This window comes from Cyprinus carpio, chromosome B13 (genome assembly GCF_018340385.1).
Source record: "Cyprinus carpio isolate SPL01 chromosome B13, ASM1834038v1, whole genome shotgun sequence".
Lineage (NCBI taxonomy): Eukaryota > Metazoa > Chordata > Actinopteri > Cypriniformes > Cyprinidae > Cyprinus > Cyprinus carpio.
The window spans coordinates 25,669,219-25,686,994 of NC_056609.1; the positions used below are offsets into that span (position 1 = coordinate 25,669,219).

Consider the following 17,776-nt stretch of genomic DNA (forward strand, 5'->3'; position numbering starts at 1 on the left):
GAATGTAAAGGAATAGTTCAGAGTAGTTTGTCCGTAAATTTAAATTTAGTAATTTTATTGGTTCTCATGGCGTTCCAATCCTGTATGACATTCTTTCAAGAAAAAAGTTTGGTGAAATGTTCATGCAATGAAAGTGAATGGGGACCGGGACTGTCAACCTCTAAAAACGGCATAAAAGAACCGTAAAGGTTATCCATGTGACTTGTGCACTATGTTTTCAAATCTTCTGAAGCCATTTAATGGCTTTGTGACAGTGTTGTTATCATTAAACTCTTCAGTTATTGAAATAAAATGTACATTTTAGATGGAAAAAGCTACAAAAAGCTAAAAAGAAATAAGAAACTAATAAAAATGTCAAAACCACACTCTAAAATTACTAAAACCTTAAAATTAAAACTGAAAATACTAATTAAAAATATTAATAGGCTATAGTATATAAATAATTCTGAAATATCTGAAAATCATAGCTGCTTTAATGTAATTTTTATTTTTTTCATATTTAAATTGAAGTCTGTTCATCACAATACAATCATACGGCTTCAAATGATTTGGATTATTGTAAAACCAGTAAGATGGAAAACATGTTGTTGTTTTTTTTGTTTTTTTTTGGTATTTCTCTCCAAAGTGAAAATTGTCATTTTCTCATCCTCATGTCGTTGCAAATCTGTAAATGAAGAACATTGGGGACCAAACAATTTTAAACCCAGCTGACTTCCATTGTGTGGATACAAATATTTCTCATAATATTTTTTGTTTCCCAGAAAAAAAATACAGTCATACAGGATTGTTAATGATGAAAGTGTTTATTTTTGCATGAGCTCATTTATTTGGCTCTGGGTCACTGCATGCTTTTATTTTGTGGAAAAAAAAAGCAGCTTGGACGTTCTGCTAAACATCTTTTTTTTTTTTTTTGTTCCATATAGAGACAACAGGTTTGGAATGACATGAGGCTGAGTAAATGAAAGTACTGTATTGTATTTATTTTAATTTCGTGGGTGGGGAGGGTGACTTCTAGATTACTTTGAATTCCAAATATGCATTTCACATGCAAATGGAGCATTTGTTGCACCCCAAATCCCTTTAACTGTTCTAGAATCAGTTTGGAGTTCTGTATGTCCGTGACTGCAACGGATGCTTGTGGTTCTCACCATCTCCTGTAACCTGATGTCATGTGTTTTGCTCATACTGTAGAATATTAGAGTAAAGAAATCTAGAAGAGCAGGATTTAATGAGAGTTACTCTGCATGAATGAGTGTAAAAGATGGTAAATTCTGTCCAAATCCAAGAAATGGGCTTGTAAACCGCAGTTATGAGGTGGAAACGGTTCTATGGTTGAGATCTCTCGTGTTTATTAGGTGGTTTTGAAGTGCATCTGGGGAATGTGTATCTGTGGGAGAGCTTTCTGTGTTTCTGATAATTAAACAATCGTATGAACTCATTTGTGTTGTTTTTCTGTCTTTTTAAATCTGCACTTAACATTTTTCTTGGAAGATTGAACCTTAAACATTTAATTTAGGGATTTTTAGAGATAAAGGAATATTCTGCCTTAAAAATAACTTGCACACTTTGCTCAGCTTCTCCTGTTATGCTATGAATTACTATAGAAAATAATTTCAGCAATGCATTTAAAATATACAGCTTTCAGAACTGTCATGCAGAAGTGTTTCTGAAGTATCACGTTTCCATGAGTTTTTTGCATTTAGTACCATATTTTTGTATTTATTTAATATTTTGTGTTATGTACTTTAATATGTACTTAATATGCATTTAGTGGCATTTTTATGCATTTACCATATTTATGTACTTTAGAAAGCAATATTCTTTTAGCATTGAGCAAGGGTGTATGTTTGATTTTGCCATTGGTGGGGACATAACGGCAGACAAGACATTTGTTTGAGCAAAATTATTGCTAGGGAAAATTTAGTAGTCACTGGACATGTGTAGGGACATGCAACACACAATTGCAGTCCATTTGTATCATTAGTGTCAAATGATACTATCATCAGTTTATATGCTACAGATTTTAGGAGTAGATCCCATAAATTATCTCAATGCTAAGAAACATTTTAGTCCAAGTTAAAAACTCAAACTGCCCAACACACACAGTCAGGCATTGGAAAAAAAAGTAAATTTATTTACATAAATCAACCGGGAAACTATAAATTCAGAAGCCATATCTGTACAACATGTTCTGTATTTGGCATTATGCTTCATCTGTACAACAGGAGACATACATTCCCCACTGATATTAAACAGCACAATTAGATGCTGAAAAGAAAGTCAACAGAAAAACTTGTCTACTACTTCCAAAGTCTCACAGTCGGTGTACATAAACACTTTTTCTTAGCACCTATGTCACCAAAAAGCTGTAATGATGTACTTGAGCTCTATGGACAAATAGTACTCCAAAAGCTAATTAGGTGTGAAGTTTAATTAATTGCACAAGCTCTTTAAAATAAAACACCTGCCTCTCACTGCCTACTGTAGTGTACTACCATTACAAAACAGTAATAGTATGCATTGAATTTATATACTGTTTTCTCCCAACTTCATCCATGCTATGGTCGGAAACTTCACAGAGATATAAAAAAAAAAAAAACACTACTACATTAATTAGAAGTCAACACACACGATTCAGAAAAAAAATTGGCATGTTCACCAAATAAACCTGTCCATCTGAACCATGTCACCTTTAAGACACATATATTGTCCTGGTATAACCAAAAAGGCCACTAATACTCTTAAAGTTCACTGTTCTACACAAGACTATCTCTGGGAATATATATATAATGAAACAGGTTTATTAACAGCAGTTATGAGTCATCAAGTACCATAATGTTTTAATAAAGTAATCGATTAAAGACCAAACACTGGATTCTTGCTTTGTACAGGACTCCCTGAAACTCAGCACAAAGATGGAAATAAAACATGACCAGGCAAGATGGTGAATTTCACAGAAGCTGTCATATTTCATCCCAAAATTGACAAAAAAAAATTTTTGGAGACTTTTTTTGTTGTGAAATTATTTCCATGATTAAATGCTAAAAAAAACTAATTTTCAATGAGATATTTCTAAAGTATAATTTTAATAGTATATATGAGATGTACTAAATTGAAACAAAAATAATTGTTTCCAGACTTGACTTTTTAATATGCAAAACAACTGATTTCTTTTGACTTTGGTGTGAAATATGGGGAAACTTCTTTGTGAAATTCATCCGAGAAGAGCAACCACAAAAAAAAGATGATTTTCTAAAAGATTTTCTAAGAGATGTTTACATTTGCCTTTATTATTTAACATTGCATCCGCTAGTCTAGTTGTTAATGAGGGGACACAAGTGCTTCACGTGAAACGGCACGTCATCTTTTGCATGTTACGAATACTTTAAAGATGATTCACCTGAACATTTCTAATTCAATATAAAACAACCACTTAATATAAAACCTTTCAATATTTATTTTCCACAGTCTCTTTCTTAAAATGTCGAAGCCCATAAAATAAGTAACGCAAAACAACTTTCAGGTCTAATTATATCAACTGAAACAAAGCTGAATCGCTGTTCAAACTCCAAACGCAATAGTCACATTCATCAGCCCAGCGTCTGTGAAAAGTCCAGTAGTGTGGCGCGGTAGTGTCTCGTGGATGGAATCAAGCAGAGGCCTCGTCCACCTCGGGGAAATTGAGGATCTTGCGATGAGCTTGTCGGAGATACTGCTGCTGCTTGAAATAAACCTTAAATGCTCCTTTAATAGCCACAAACGCAATGCCACCCTGAGACAGAGAGAGAAATGTCTTCAGTGTGAGGATACGTGTGTATAAATCACTGTAAGAGTTTTCCATGATATTCTCGTACCAGAATGGTCCTCTGAAGGTTTGAGTTGACGCTGCTGAACATCAGTTTACCCACGATGGTGGCGATGGTGGGGAACACGAGGGCGCCGCACAGGATGCGTGTGGCAGACACGTGATCGGCCAGCGGATTGGCCTCCGCCGGGATCCTCGGCACTGGGCAGCCGATACCTGCGCCGCATCACAGAGCGAGAAACAAGATTTATCGACATTTTTGGTGACCGTTTCACAGAAGCTTGTAACAAACAATAAAAGTAGTGATGAACAGACATGTCAGGCAGTTTAGCTTTCCAAATTGTCGAAAGATAATAAACTGGTTTCAAACATTGAATTCGGAGTAAATATTGTATAAAATACGTGTTGAATTCATTTACATTTTATTTGCAGTATTTTATATTAGTGTTAAAATTACTTTTGCAATTAAGAATATATATTAGGAAATGTCTATAACATCTATAACTGTAATATTTAAAATATAAGACCATATGTGACCCTGGACCACAAAACCGGTCATAAGGGTCAATTCTGAATAAATAAGCTTTCCATTGTTGAATGGTTTGTTATGATCAGACAATATTTAGCTGAGATACAACTATTTGAATATCTGGAATCTGGGATAGCATAAAAATCTAAATACTGAGAAAAAGTTGTATACGTATATGAAGTTATTTTTTGTGAACCTTAGATAAGCTATTACCCATAAATTAAATTAAGATTTTTTTTTAAGCAATGATATGTAAAACTAAGCATATTAAGTAAGTATATTAACTATATCGGATATTAGAAATAAACCTATTTTGGAAGCTTTTTGCCCAACTTATTTTTAACTTAATAACAAATCTGCATATTAGAATGATTTCTGAAGGATCATGTGACACTGAAGACTGGAGTAATGATGCTGAAAATTTACAGGAATAAATTAAATTTTAAAATATATTAACACACAAAAACGGTTATTTTAAACTGCATTAATAAACAATAAATATAATTTTTTTTTATTGTATTTCTGATCAAATAAATGCACCCTAGGCGAACAATACACACACAAACACACACACACACTGTTTGTCCGGTCACCACTGACCTGGGAAAATACTGTTAAGGATCTGAAGCTTATTGGAGTATTTCCTCCAGAGGCGGAGCACATAATCCTCCCAGCGAATCATCTTCCCTAGAATTAGCATAACTGGGATGGTTGGCAGACCAATCAACAAGAAGAGAGGATCGGCTCGTTCCATCACATCCAGACCTTCCTTATGACCCACAACCTGACAGACAGATGCTTAAGAATCAAAAAACACTTGTAAAATCATTTCATCTGTGAGTGACGTCTCACCTGCATGACTGTCACTGCGCCGTATGTGACTGCCGTCCAGTAAATAGATCCCACCATGATTCCAGCAGCAGCAAACGGACAGGCCTTCGAGATCAACCTGTCTGCCAGATCCAGCACATACACCACCGGCCCTGCACACAAAAACACACCGACTCTAAGTCCTGACCTATAGAATTCTGAGCGATAACAGGATTAACACAAACTTGTTGTATTTAAATGAACACTTTCTTCAAACAATATTTTGGCAGAATTAACTAAATAAACTTGTGTTTACATACCAAACGATTATAGCATAATGCCAATCATTTAAACTACGAATACACTAGCAAGTGTACTCAAAGATACAATTTATTTCAAAATTGGTAAAATCAGAAATTGAGCAGCAAATCAGCATATTAAAATGATTTCTGAAGGATCATGTGACACTGAAGACTGGAGGAATGATGATCAGCTTTGCATCACTGGAATAAATACATTTTCAAATATATTCAAATAGAAAATAGTGATTTTAAATTGTATCTATTTAAGAAACAATATCGGAAAACGAGAGATATTAAATATTAAAAACTAGGTGATATTGACTCATGTGACCATCACGTGAGGATCAAGCATGTGATGAATCCAGAAATGAAAGAGAGGTGTCTCTGGTTCCCCGCCTCTCCAGCAGGGGGAAGAAGATGATATTATGATCTGGAAACAACGTGTTGGGAATCAACAGTCCATCGAATGCTCTTCTGACTATATATTTACATTAAGTCATTTAGCAGACGCTTTTATCCAAAGCAACTTACAAATGAAAATATATGATTGTTTATCAAAATTTGAAATTGCCTACAGAAAGAGACGTCACAGCAATGAGAGCACACAAGTTACTGCCGATCATCCCGTTTAATTCACTATGACCATGATGACACACTGCATGCAGCTGATGGGAGTGATAAGCACTTTATCGTTCTATGCTCGACCAATGATGACTACATGACTCATTTACTATCCTAAATGACTCAGGAATAAAGTTTTACGATCACTGCAAAGCACACAGTGTAACAGTCCCAGAAAGGAATGAGGAAACACTCAAGGTGGACATGAAGAGGAAATCATGTAATATTTACTGAACGACAACCTGCTTTCCTCTCAACCTATAAATACTCTCCACTGCAGGAGATGTCTAGGACGACTCTCTGGAGACTCGAGAGGTTCTTTTCACCCACATTTCCTTCATTCTCTGGGGAATCATGACTTCATTTTCATTTCCAGTTTTCACATCTATCATACTCTAGCAGCATTTTAATCCATTACTGTACATGGAGCTGCACCATTATCAAATATAGAAGTTAAAAGCAATGTATTTTAACACAAAATCTGTCAAGAACACTTCAAATTTCACCTAAAAAAATATAAATAAGTTTAAATAATATATAAATAAACATTAAAATGGAAAATTATTATTTTAAATTGTAATAGTATTTACCGTTTTTACTGTATTTCTGATCAAATAACTTTTGAACAGTAGTGCATCTTTATCAAAAACTGTAAAAGCCTCTCTCTCTCTCTCTATACATAATATATAAATAAATACTAAAAAGAAAATTTAAAGAAAATTAAGAAAACATTTTTTAACTATCCTCATATCAATTACGGACAATAATTGTGAGACATTATTTTCACAACAACTGCACAAACTACCACCATTTTACCGTTACCATAATAGAAATTACTTTTTTTTTTTTTTTTTTTATCTGTATTTTATAATTGACTTAATTGTTCCAGTGAAAAATTTATTTTATTTTATTTTTTATTTTATTTTTTACTTTATATTTTATTTTATTTTATATTTTATTTTATATTTTTTATTTTATTTTATTTTTTATATTATTTATTATATTTTATTTTATTTTATTTTGTATTTTATTTTATTTTATTTTTATTTTAGGCCTGAAAAGAGATATAAGCTGTCATTGCTGAAAAACCAAAGAATACACAATCAAATGCACAAAAATGTACAAAATAATCTTTTCACCAAAAAGTTCCTGTATAGATTTTAAGTTTCTAAGTGTGTAAAATAACCTTCAACACACATTAAATCAGCTCTCAGTTGCAGAGCAGACAGTCTTCAGGTGTGTGTGTGTGTGTGCGAGAGTATGTTTTCTTGGGTCGTTTGTGTGTGTGATGGGTATTAATATAAAATATTCCGATGACATCGCTGGAATCTGGTTCACGTTCTCTCTAGAGCTGCAACATCAACCTAATGGCTACTGGCAAGAGGAAACGCTCAGGCATTTCTGCTGCCGGCCACAGATTCCATTATTAAGATCATTAAAAATAAACTCCACTTAGCAGGAATACATCTGCAGTCTATTCTTCCTCGTTTTACACCAGCTTCACTGCTCTGCCAAAGAACTGCTGTGGAACAAGGACTTTCTGTTCCCTACAAACCCTCTCCAATGCCAGGCTGCGTAAAACAACTTCAGTGTGATGTCAGCTGCACTGGTCTGAAGAACATCTTGAAAGTTAATCAGGAGTAATAGATGTGAAAAAAAGACAGATGGTCTTTCACCTTCACAGTTATGGCTTTTCTGAGCAAAGTGTCAGACCTGTGCCCATATATAAAAGGCTAAAGTTGAACTTATGTAAAAGACCAGTTAGATTACTAAATAGGGTCAGCTAACTGTATAGGGAGCATATTAAGATAATAAGCTTAATACGTGAAATAACTCCAATGCATCCACTAAGACTTCACTCATTGTTATAACCTACATAAAACCCTCAAACAGGAAGTACTGCTGTGCATATATTATATAGTTCTGTTGTTAATGTGTTATAAGTATTGTTGTGCATTTATTAAATAGTTTCTGCTGTGTATCTAGGGAGCATGTTACGACCACGCGCCGCTGAAATCAAACACCTGAATGTGATTTTCATCTTTGATACCAGGAGCACACAAAGACTTTTTGTGTTTAAGATATAGATTCATTTTCTCCTCTAAGATCTCTGCATGAACTTCGACCTAGTTGTGCACATTTCTATCTGCTGAAAGCGTATTCAGGGTTTCTGCAGGTTTTATGAACGTAACTTTAAGAAAATTTAAGGATAATAAATTGAAGGAAGCCAACAATGCGTAAATACGTTTTCTATTTGAATATATTTTAAAATGTAATTTATTCCTGTGATCAAAGCTGAATTTTCAGCATCATTACTCCAGTCTTCAGCGTCACATGATCCTTCAGAACTCATTCTAATATGCTGATTTGCTGCTAGATATGTTTTTGTGGAAACTCTTTGATGATTAGAAGGTCCAAAAAAAACAGCATTTATTTGAAATAAAAGTTTAAAAAAGTTTAATGCATCCTTGGTAAATAAAAGCATTCATTTCTTCTTCTTCTTTTTTTTTTTAAGTGAACATAGTGAATATTTAGTGTATATTTCATTTAATATTGAAAAGTACTGATTAAAAATGATTCCGAAATTCATTAAAAAGAATCAGTGAAACTCTATTCTATACTACACTATTCACATGGGATATCATTTGTTTCCCAATCTTTCTTGATCGTCACATTCAATTCAGAAGACAAGCTCACAATGCAAGTAAATGAAATGGTTTTGCTGAGGAGTCACAGATTAAGCAGCGCTGCAGGAAACCCTCATATTCACGACTTGTGACATTCGTCTCTGTCTGCTGCGTCGCTCTCATTCCTACAGTTTGGATGTTGAACGGGCAGCATGATTGGTGCAATTTCACAGCTGGCATACGGTCACCCTGACAACCGTATCCCAGAATAAACCCATCGCTGTGGAAAGAGACAGAGAGCGAGAGAGGACGACAGACTGGCCCTCAGGAGGAAGATTATTAGCACAGCGTGAAGAGAAACTAATGCTGTTATACTCTCAACCTGATCAATTTACATAAGAGACGACACACAAGAGGATGAAAAATGACATTTCGTTTCATGAGCAGCAGATTACTGGAATCACAAGCAAATCCTCATCACCAATATCAAAAAGAGGGATTTCTCTGGAATCAGGATTGACCTACTAAGTACAAAAAAACTAAATAAAAAAGTGCAACTATTCATAACTACCGTAGTGACGTTGAAAAATGGTTTTAAAATCTGTTCACACCAAAAACGTCAACATTAAATTAGTGCTCTCAAATGATTAATCGCAATTAATCCCATCCAAAATAAAAGTTTTTATTTACATAATATATGATTGTGTACTGTGTATATTTATTATGTATATATAAATACACACACATACAGAATATATTTTGAAAATATTTTTTATATATTAAATATATTTATATTCATATAAATATATTTAATATATAAACATAACATTTTTCTTAAATATATACATGCATAGGTGTGTATTTATATATACATAATAAATATACACATATATAATATGAACAAAAACTTTTATTTTGGATGCGATTAATCGCGATTAATCGTTTGACAGCACTTCCATAAATATAACCACACTACTCTTTATTTTAATTTTTCTTTGCAAGAAATGAATACTATTTTGTAAGGATGCATTAAACTGATGCATTTAATTGCATAAAAAGTTAATAGTAAAGTTCACATTTTTAAAGTGTTAAGAAAGACTTACTTTAGAACTTCTTTAGAACTTTCTATTCATCAAAGAATCTAAAAAAAAAATGTTTTCACAAAAATATTAAGCAGCTGTTTTCAGCACTGGTAATAATAAAAATTGCTTCTTGAGTTTTCTTGAATGATTTCTGAAGGATCATGTGACACTGAAGATGTTTTAAAATAGATTCACATAGAAAAAAGAGAGTTATTTTAAATTGTAATAACATTTTACAGTATTTTGATCATATAAAGGCTGCTGTTGAACAAAATACACTTCTTTCAAAAAAATAAAAATTACGAAAATTAACTAATAAATCTTGTATAGTTGACTCCATATATTAAACCGGGATCCAAGACACATTTTTAAGAATGTAAACTGACACATGAGTTGTCATACCAAGCTTAGGGAACACGATAAGGTATTCAGCATTGCATTGTGGGCAGGTGACACGTGCGGTGCTGTTGCCCCTCTGTTTCTCATCAACCCAGCGCTGAAGACATGACTGATGAACCCATTTAGTGGAACCACGGCAGCGGCACGGACGCACCCACTCCGCCGTACGGTCATCCTCATCTGTGGCAAAACACACCCAACAACTCCTGAAAAAAACACACACACACACACACACACACACAGAAACACATCAGCGCTCGGCTCAGTGTTTCATCCAGGGCAAAGTATAACAACTGAACGGTGAAGAGAAAGTCTGTCATGTAACTGTGTAAAGTTCAAGGCTCCTGGAGCTATTTTTTATAGTTCAACTCTTAAAAGTATCAAGGGACAGTTGGCACAAAAAATAGAAAGAGAGGCAACTGCAGAGTAAAATGGGTCAGTGACTAAGCACAAATGAAACAAGATCATGAACTCCACCTCAAAAGAGGAAAAAACAGGTTATCATTTTGATCTCACTGGCATTTTTTAACAACAGTTGTCTAAACCAATGCGTTCAAGATAAACTGGTTTTATTCACTAAGGTCTTAGTATATGCTGATTACTCTATTTATCACAATTGCATGCTCAATCACACATCAGCATTTATGCTGAGAAAAGCCCACAAGTTAAGATCATTTAAAGACTAAATAAAAGTTTTATTGGGGTTTTAAGGAATTAATTACATAATATGCCAATTGATTACTCAGAAAGATAACCAAATTGCTGTCACTCCTACAGTCTTTGTATTAGAAACACTCACAATCGAATTAACTGCAAGCGCAATCACATATTACTTTGTTTGCTGAGAAAAGCCCAAAATTGTGTATATCACTGTGGCAAATCACTGAATAGAAGCCAATATATTGTTGAATTTTTTGTCTAGCATCTAAACAACGTCTAATGATGATGCTGTAAATAATCGATGTCAAATCTCTGCTGGAGGAGGGATCGAGACTCGGCCGTTCTCTCGGGTTCCTGAGTGAGATTTTCCATTCTGTCTGTTTCTGAATAAAACATGAGAGATGAAGAGCCGCTCGGGTGACCGAAATCAGTCACCTGTGATCATCTCAGGACCATCAGATGACCATCCCAGACCCAAACAACAACACATAGATGTGTGCTTCTATAAGTCTGGCTTATTTGGTAAACTTGTTTTATGAAACGGGCCCCTGATCTCAATTTAAATAATATCTCAGTTTAAAGTGCCCCTATTATGGATTTTTTAAAATTACCTTTCATACAGTGCGTAACACAGCTCTAAGTGAATGAAAACTTCCTGCAAAGATTTAAATCTGAAAGTGCACCGTGTATAAAGTTATAGTCTCTTTAAAAGAAAGAGTCGATTCTCTCATAGATGAAGAACGAAGGACCAGAAGCACTATAAAGATTGATGAACTGATCAGAGATCTTCTAAAGATCAGTGCTACGGACGAAGATGCTTCTCCATGTTCCTTAAGAACCTGCTTCTACTGTTCCTGTAACTCTGCCTCCGTCACGACAACCTTCAGAAACACAATCATCACCCGCGTGAAACCCAACACATCTCACCGTGTCCCCTCACTCTAGCACACTCGCATAACATGGATTTACACACTAAGAGCTGTGTTCATTACAGTGCACCATGAAAGGTCAGACAACACGATTTTCAGCCAATAAACAAGCTAAAACAAATTGTGCTGCGAAACACAATCTGATTTAGGCTTGTTTGCCTTCACTGAACAGGGGTAAAGTTTCAAACTACAGGCTATATTATCTGCAGTCAAATTCACATAATGAGATTTTTTTTCTGTTTTGTGTGAGAAAAATGATTCTCAGATACATCGCAATTATCTTATTAACATTTGTGCTTTAAACCACAAATAAATAAATAAATAAATATATACTAATGACATTTTTACATTTATTTTAAATGTTTATTTTAAATAAAATAAACAAATAAACAATAAAATACTACTTATACATAATAAAATAAAATATATACTAATGGCATATTTAAAACAAATACATGAACTATACAAATAAATAAACTACTGATTATCAATAATAAATTATTCTCATAAATTTTTGGAAAGAATGGACCATCTCCCCTTATGCAAGGTTTAAAAAATAAGGATTTTGATGACAAGATTTTTGTTTTGAGGGAGAAAAATTATTCACAGATACGTCACAATTATTTTATTAACAATCGTGCTTTAAACCACAAGTAAATAAATAATTTAATAAAATATATACTTATATTATTTTAAAATAAACTATACAAATAAATATTAAAGTACTGCTAATACATAATCAAATAAGATATATACTAACAATTAAAAATTACAATGATTGATGAATAAAAATGATATTTAGATTATTACAGCACCTTATTTTCACATATGCAAACCAAACAACTTTTGAATAATAAGGCTAATAAAACGTTGACTTTGCACAGCTGAACAACTGTGATCATATTCTATTCACGTCTGTAACTGAAGACACATGACAGAATTATTCTTCAGCACTGTTTGTGATGATATATATGATGCTTAAAATATCTCTAATACACCAGACCATTTCCCATTAAATCATATTCCTGGAACAAATGCTGCAAAAATCCCTCTTAGATGCCCAGAAAACACTCTTCTTCACCTCTAATAGATTCACATTACTACTTGAGCTCTTGCAGAATATAGCTCTAGTGTCTATGAGATACCATCAGGAGGTCAGAAAGTCGATACCGCTCACCTTTCTTTACATGTTAAGAGCCGGTTAGATGACACAGAAAGACAATCTATACAACGGTGAGGGGGTCTCTGGAACTGATAACAGTTTAAATATCCTTATCTCTAGAGCCATAACACCAGCTCCTATTTCACACAGGATGAGTGTTCATGAATAAAGTGGCTACTGTTAACTGCTGTTGCTTTAAAAACAGGAATAAGTCTGTGAAAGTTTAGATGCTTCCTCTTGGCCAGATAATGTGAAAGCATTAAACGTCTACTGCTGAACACTGAGTAATCTCCTCAACAAACCTCAAACTAAGTATGAGCAATGATAATATTGAAGCATTGAAAAGAACACTAAGTGTTACAATGACAAACTCTCCTGCATGTTCTCATTATTACACAGGTCAGACTGCATTTAAAGAGGCACTCAAATCTCGGTGCAATCAGAGGAACCGCTGAGATCCCAGATGTTTCTACTATACTGACACAAATAGAGCTGCCACGATTAGGACATTTTGTCTGGCAATAAAGCAACATAAATAACTGCTATTAGCCATTGAATTGCATTTACCAGTTAATATAATGATAAATATAAACCTTGAACAGTAATGTATTCATACTGAACATGGAAGCAAGCACTTTCCTGATTGCCTAAATAATGCACAGGGTAAATAAATAAATAACTTTTAAATATCAAAATATTGGTGTTAACTTTCCATCAATTATTTAAAAATAATAACAACAATATTATTAATAATAATATTATTAATACCAGTAATGATAATAATCCATTTTTAATGTGGAACTTAATGGACCTTATCACAAATAAAGTGTATTATCATTATTGTTACGGTCACCAAATGTAACACTAAAAACATTAAAATTGATACTTGAAGTAAAATAAGTTAATTTTTTTATTTTATTTCAGTTAACATTTATTTCAGCTAGTTTTCTAATTTCTTTTAGTTTAACTTGAAGTACTAAAATAACAAACTTACACTGAAGTAAAAATTTATAAGAACTTTATTTATTTATTTTTTAAACTAATTGAAATGACAAAAACCTGTAACAAACTCTATAAAAAAGTAATTAAAATTACAATGAAAATGAAAAAAAAAAGATAAATTATGAAAGTATATCAATGCTACTAAAAAACAACTGCTGCTCGAAGTTTGTCTCTATCCCTCAGTACCAACTTTGTTCACCTGCCTAGATTGTGACTAGTTTACAGTTGGTGCAGCGGTCAAGCACCAGCTACATTACAGTTCATGTAACTTCAGTCACTGTTTTCCAGTAACGCCAGTCATCTTGAACTTGTGGTCTATATTTGTTCTTGAGGAGGGGTCACTCTCTCCCCTGTGGCCAGAGTCACAAGACCCATCCACAAGATCACGTTTCACCAGCAAAGGTATAAAGCCAGGGGGAACACAAATTCACAGACCACACAGAATTACCAGCATTTCCAAAAAATCTAAGCCTATACGTCTGTTTTAGTGCAACATTTTGACTGAACAGCCAGTTTCCACAATGGGATATTTTTTCTTGCAATTTTGAGTTTAGATCTCAAAATTCAGACGTAATTGCAAATGTTAAACTCAGAAAAGTCAGCACAAATAACCTTGTAGTTAGTGCGGCGACTCGAGTTCGAATCCCGTCTCGTGGTCCTTTGCCGATCCCGACCCCTCTCTCTCCACCCAATGCTTTCCTGTCAACTCTATACTGTTCTGTCCAAATAAAAGCATAAAAAGCCCATAAATAAATCTTAAAAACCTGAAAAAAAAAAAAAAAACAGATTTGTGTGATATAAACTCACAATTACAAGGAAAAACCCAATTGTGAGACAACCAGTTGCAGTTACCTTTTAAAAAAAAAAATTTTTATTTTCAAGGCAGAAAAAAAACAGGATTGTGAGATGTAAATTTGGAATTCAGAGACAAAAAGTCAGAAACAAAGTCTGAATTTAATGATAAAAAGTCACAATGAGCTTTTTTATCATGGTAGAAATGGGCTTCCATAGCAATTAGCATAGGCACCATGCAATACCGTATTTTATTGACTTTCAAACAGAACATAACACCAAAGGTCCAAATGATGGTGGATTATTTCCAGACACTTTTCAAACATGACTCAGACACACATTTGTTTTATCCATGATGATGTGGAAACACATCAAAAGCTGGATGGGAAAAACAATAAGGCAGAGAAAGTGAGGTTTAAAAACAGCCAAAATAAACGGAGCCGGCTTTCTGAATACCGACGAGAACAAAAGAGGGTGATAGAGTGTCTGCCACGTAAAGGTCAGACAGGATTGAAGCATGAGCCCATCTTTTCTGCATTGCAGAGAGAGCAGCTGCGGGTGGCAGGCCTCGATAAGGCCGTGTGTTAGAGTCTGATAGAGCTGTGACGGCTATCTGCTTCCACACAGACCTGTGAAGGTTGTTGCCTCAGTGACGGACTTTAGAGAAGGATGCAGGATCCATTTGAGAGAGATGAGAGCTTTCACCATGACAACTGACACAGATATGTCTGCAAACCGGCTAATGTGCCAATAAACCAGTTTACCAACACCAGCTAGTCCAGTACAGAACTAGTTCAAAATTACTAAGGTTCAAAAGATTGGGATCGGTGAGATTTTTTAATGTTTTTAAAAGAAGTCTCTTAGCAAAACTGCATTTATTAGATCAAAAGCGCAGCCAAAACAGCAACATTGCGAAATATTGTTGCAATTTAAAATAACTGTTTTGTATTTGAATATATATTTTAAAATTAATTTTTTTTCTCTGATGCAAAGCTGAATTTTCAGCATCATTACTCCAGTCTTCAGGGTCACATGATCCTTCAGGAATAATTCTAATATGTTGCTCAAGAAACATTTTTATTCATATAAATGTTGAAAACAGCTGGACTGCTTCATATTTTGGTGGAAACCATGCTACATTTCTATTCAAGGTTATTTAATTAAGGACACCATAAATCAAAAGATCAGCAACAGAAATTATTGTAAGTGTCTGTGTCTTTACTGTCACTTTTGATCAATGTACTAAATCGCTGCTAAATAAAAATATTAATGTCTAATAAAAAGTAGTGTATATTACGTTTATAACATTATATAAAATATTATATTTGATTTGCAATATTTTGCAGGTAAAACACCAGTTATTAAACTGTGATTCAATGACATTTGATTTTTTTCTCAAGAAAATGCATGAGATTTTATTACATATTATTTTAGGATCCTTAAATAAAAATGTCAAAAGAACAGCATTTATTTGAAGTAGAAATCTTGTAACTTAATTTTTTTTTTTACTGTCATTTTAGATTAATTTAATACTTCCTTGCTGAATAAAAGTATTAATTTCTTTCCTTTTAAATGGTAATGTATATATATACTAACATATGAAAGTTTAGCAGTCTTTTTTTGGACTGGAAGGACAGATCCGCTCAATTGTGTCCCATCAGCAGACCAGTGCAGTCTAGTTTATTTTGCAAGTGCTGGCCCTCTGGCAAACAGGACAGCCTGCTTGGAAAAACATGGACAAGGTCAGGACACCAAACAGCTCGACCCCACGCAGTGACCCAATGAATAATTACTGAAATAAGAACTTGTCCATGTCACTTACCAAAAAATCCTCCTATATATAGAAAATCTGCAATTACAGGGAATATTCGATGGTGCTTATTTATTTATGACCACTGAGGGTCAACCTGAAAAAACCTGACTACAACAACAGTGTCATTATAAACTTCTCCAGGACACACTCTCCTTTTTGTTGGGTTCATTAAAAGTAAAAGCTCTTAATACTTAAGACCAACATCACGCAAGTCATATTATGAAGTCTTAAAACTGACTGTTTTTTAACTCCTGTATTGACCATGCAAACTTGATGAAACCAATAACATATGCACTCATGTGACACATGCTAAGATAACTAAAAATGCTTTGAAATCAGGAATTACATTTATTATACATAACCAGAAGTTTCCTCACTCCTAAAATGACAACTATCAACTTTACAGCTCAAATAATAAACATTTTTATAAGTAGGAATTAATATAAATACTTAATTATAATAAACCAATATTTAAAAAATTATAATCATGCGTATTAATAATATCAATACTGCATATTCTGTTGTCGACGTCTAATGGTTATTTAATATTGTGTCAGTTCTGCTTCTGCACATCGGTTTCCAGACACAAATCAGTGTGTTAACAGACGTCAAAAAATAAATGGATCATTTTTAACAGGAGCTGTTAAACATAAACGACCTTAAAAATCTAAAAAGTATATAAACAAAAGAGCGAGACTGAATCAAAACAAAATTAAAGGCCAAATGAAGGACACGCCCCCTCGCCATAGACGTCACAGCGTGCAAGTAACAACCTGCAAACAATCACTCATTAGCTACTCTAATTGTTCTTTAAGAATATTTATCTATGTTTAAGAATATTTCTAACTAAGTATATGAAAGTACACAAATACCTCTTTACTGACAGGCTGACATGTAGCTGATATTAGCCGTTTGTTTGCATTTCTTGCATTGCATTTCTTTCACTCACCTGTCCACAATCTGCTGCATCACAACCGCTCCCTCTTCTGCCATATTTACATGAATCCACACATTTAATTAAAGACAGGCCGCAGGGAGTCTTAACGCCGTGCTAAACACGAATATGAGCGTCTTACTGTCATTAAACAACGGCTGACATCTGATTATAAACCATTGGGATCGATTATTATAAACCGATCTATTAATGAATATTCATAAATGTCAGTAATTCCAGAAACACGCACCGACTCCATTGACTGCGCGTGAGAAAACGCGAGCGTACGCAACAACGCGCATTGGAGAG

General features: G+C 33.9%; 1 protein-coding gene across 1 annotated transcript; it reads right to left on the bottom strand.

Annotated features, from left to right (window-relative positions):
• Nucleotides 1-2,113: 2,113 nt before the first annotated feature.
• On the bottom strand, nucleotides 2,114-17,772 carry march5 (membrane-associated ring finger (C3HC4) 5). Its single transcript, XM_019113987.2, has 6 exons — nucleotides 17,483-17,772; nucleotides 10,179-10,381; nucleotides 5,187-5,317; nucleotides 4,935-5,118; nucleotides 3,855-4,021; nucleotides 2,114-3,772 (listed from the first exon to the last, which is right to left on the bottom strand). The coding sequence occupies exons 1-6, from the start codon at nucleotides 17,524-17,526 to the stop codon at nucleotides 3,650-3,652; spliced, it is 852 nt and encodes a 283-aa protein (XP_018969532.2). The 5' UTR covers nucleotides 17,527-17,772; the 3' UTR covers nucleotides 2,114-3,649.
• Nucleotides 17,773-17,776: the final 4 nt, after the last annotated feature.

Excerpts from the sequence above, each read along its gene's own strand:
- march5 (XM_019113987.2), bottom strand. The coding sequence starts at position 17,526 with ATGGCAGAAGAGGGAGCGGTTGTGATGCAGCAGATTGTGGACAG. Across the intron at positions 5,119-5,186 it reads GCGCAGTGACAGTCATGCAG|GTTGTGGGTCATAAGGAAGG; the intron begins GTGAGACGTCAC and ends TCTGTCTGTCAG. Across the intron at positions 4,022-4,934 it reads CCTTAACAGTATTTTCCCAG|GTATCGGCTGCCCAGTGCCG; the intron begins GTCAGTGGTGAC and ends GATGCGGCGCAG.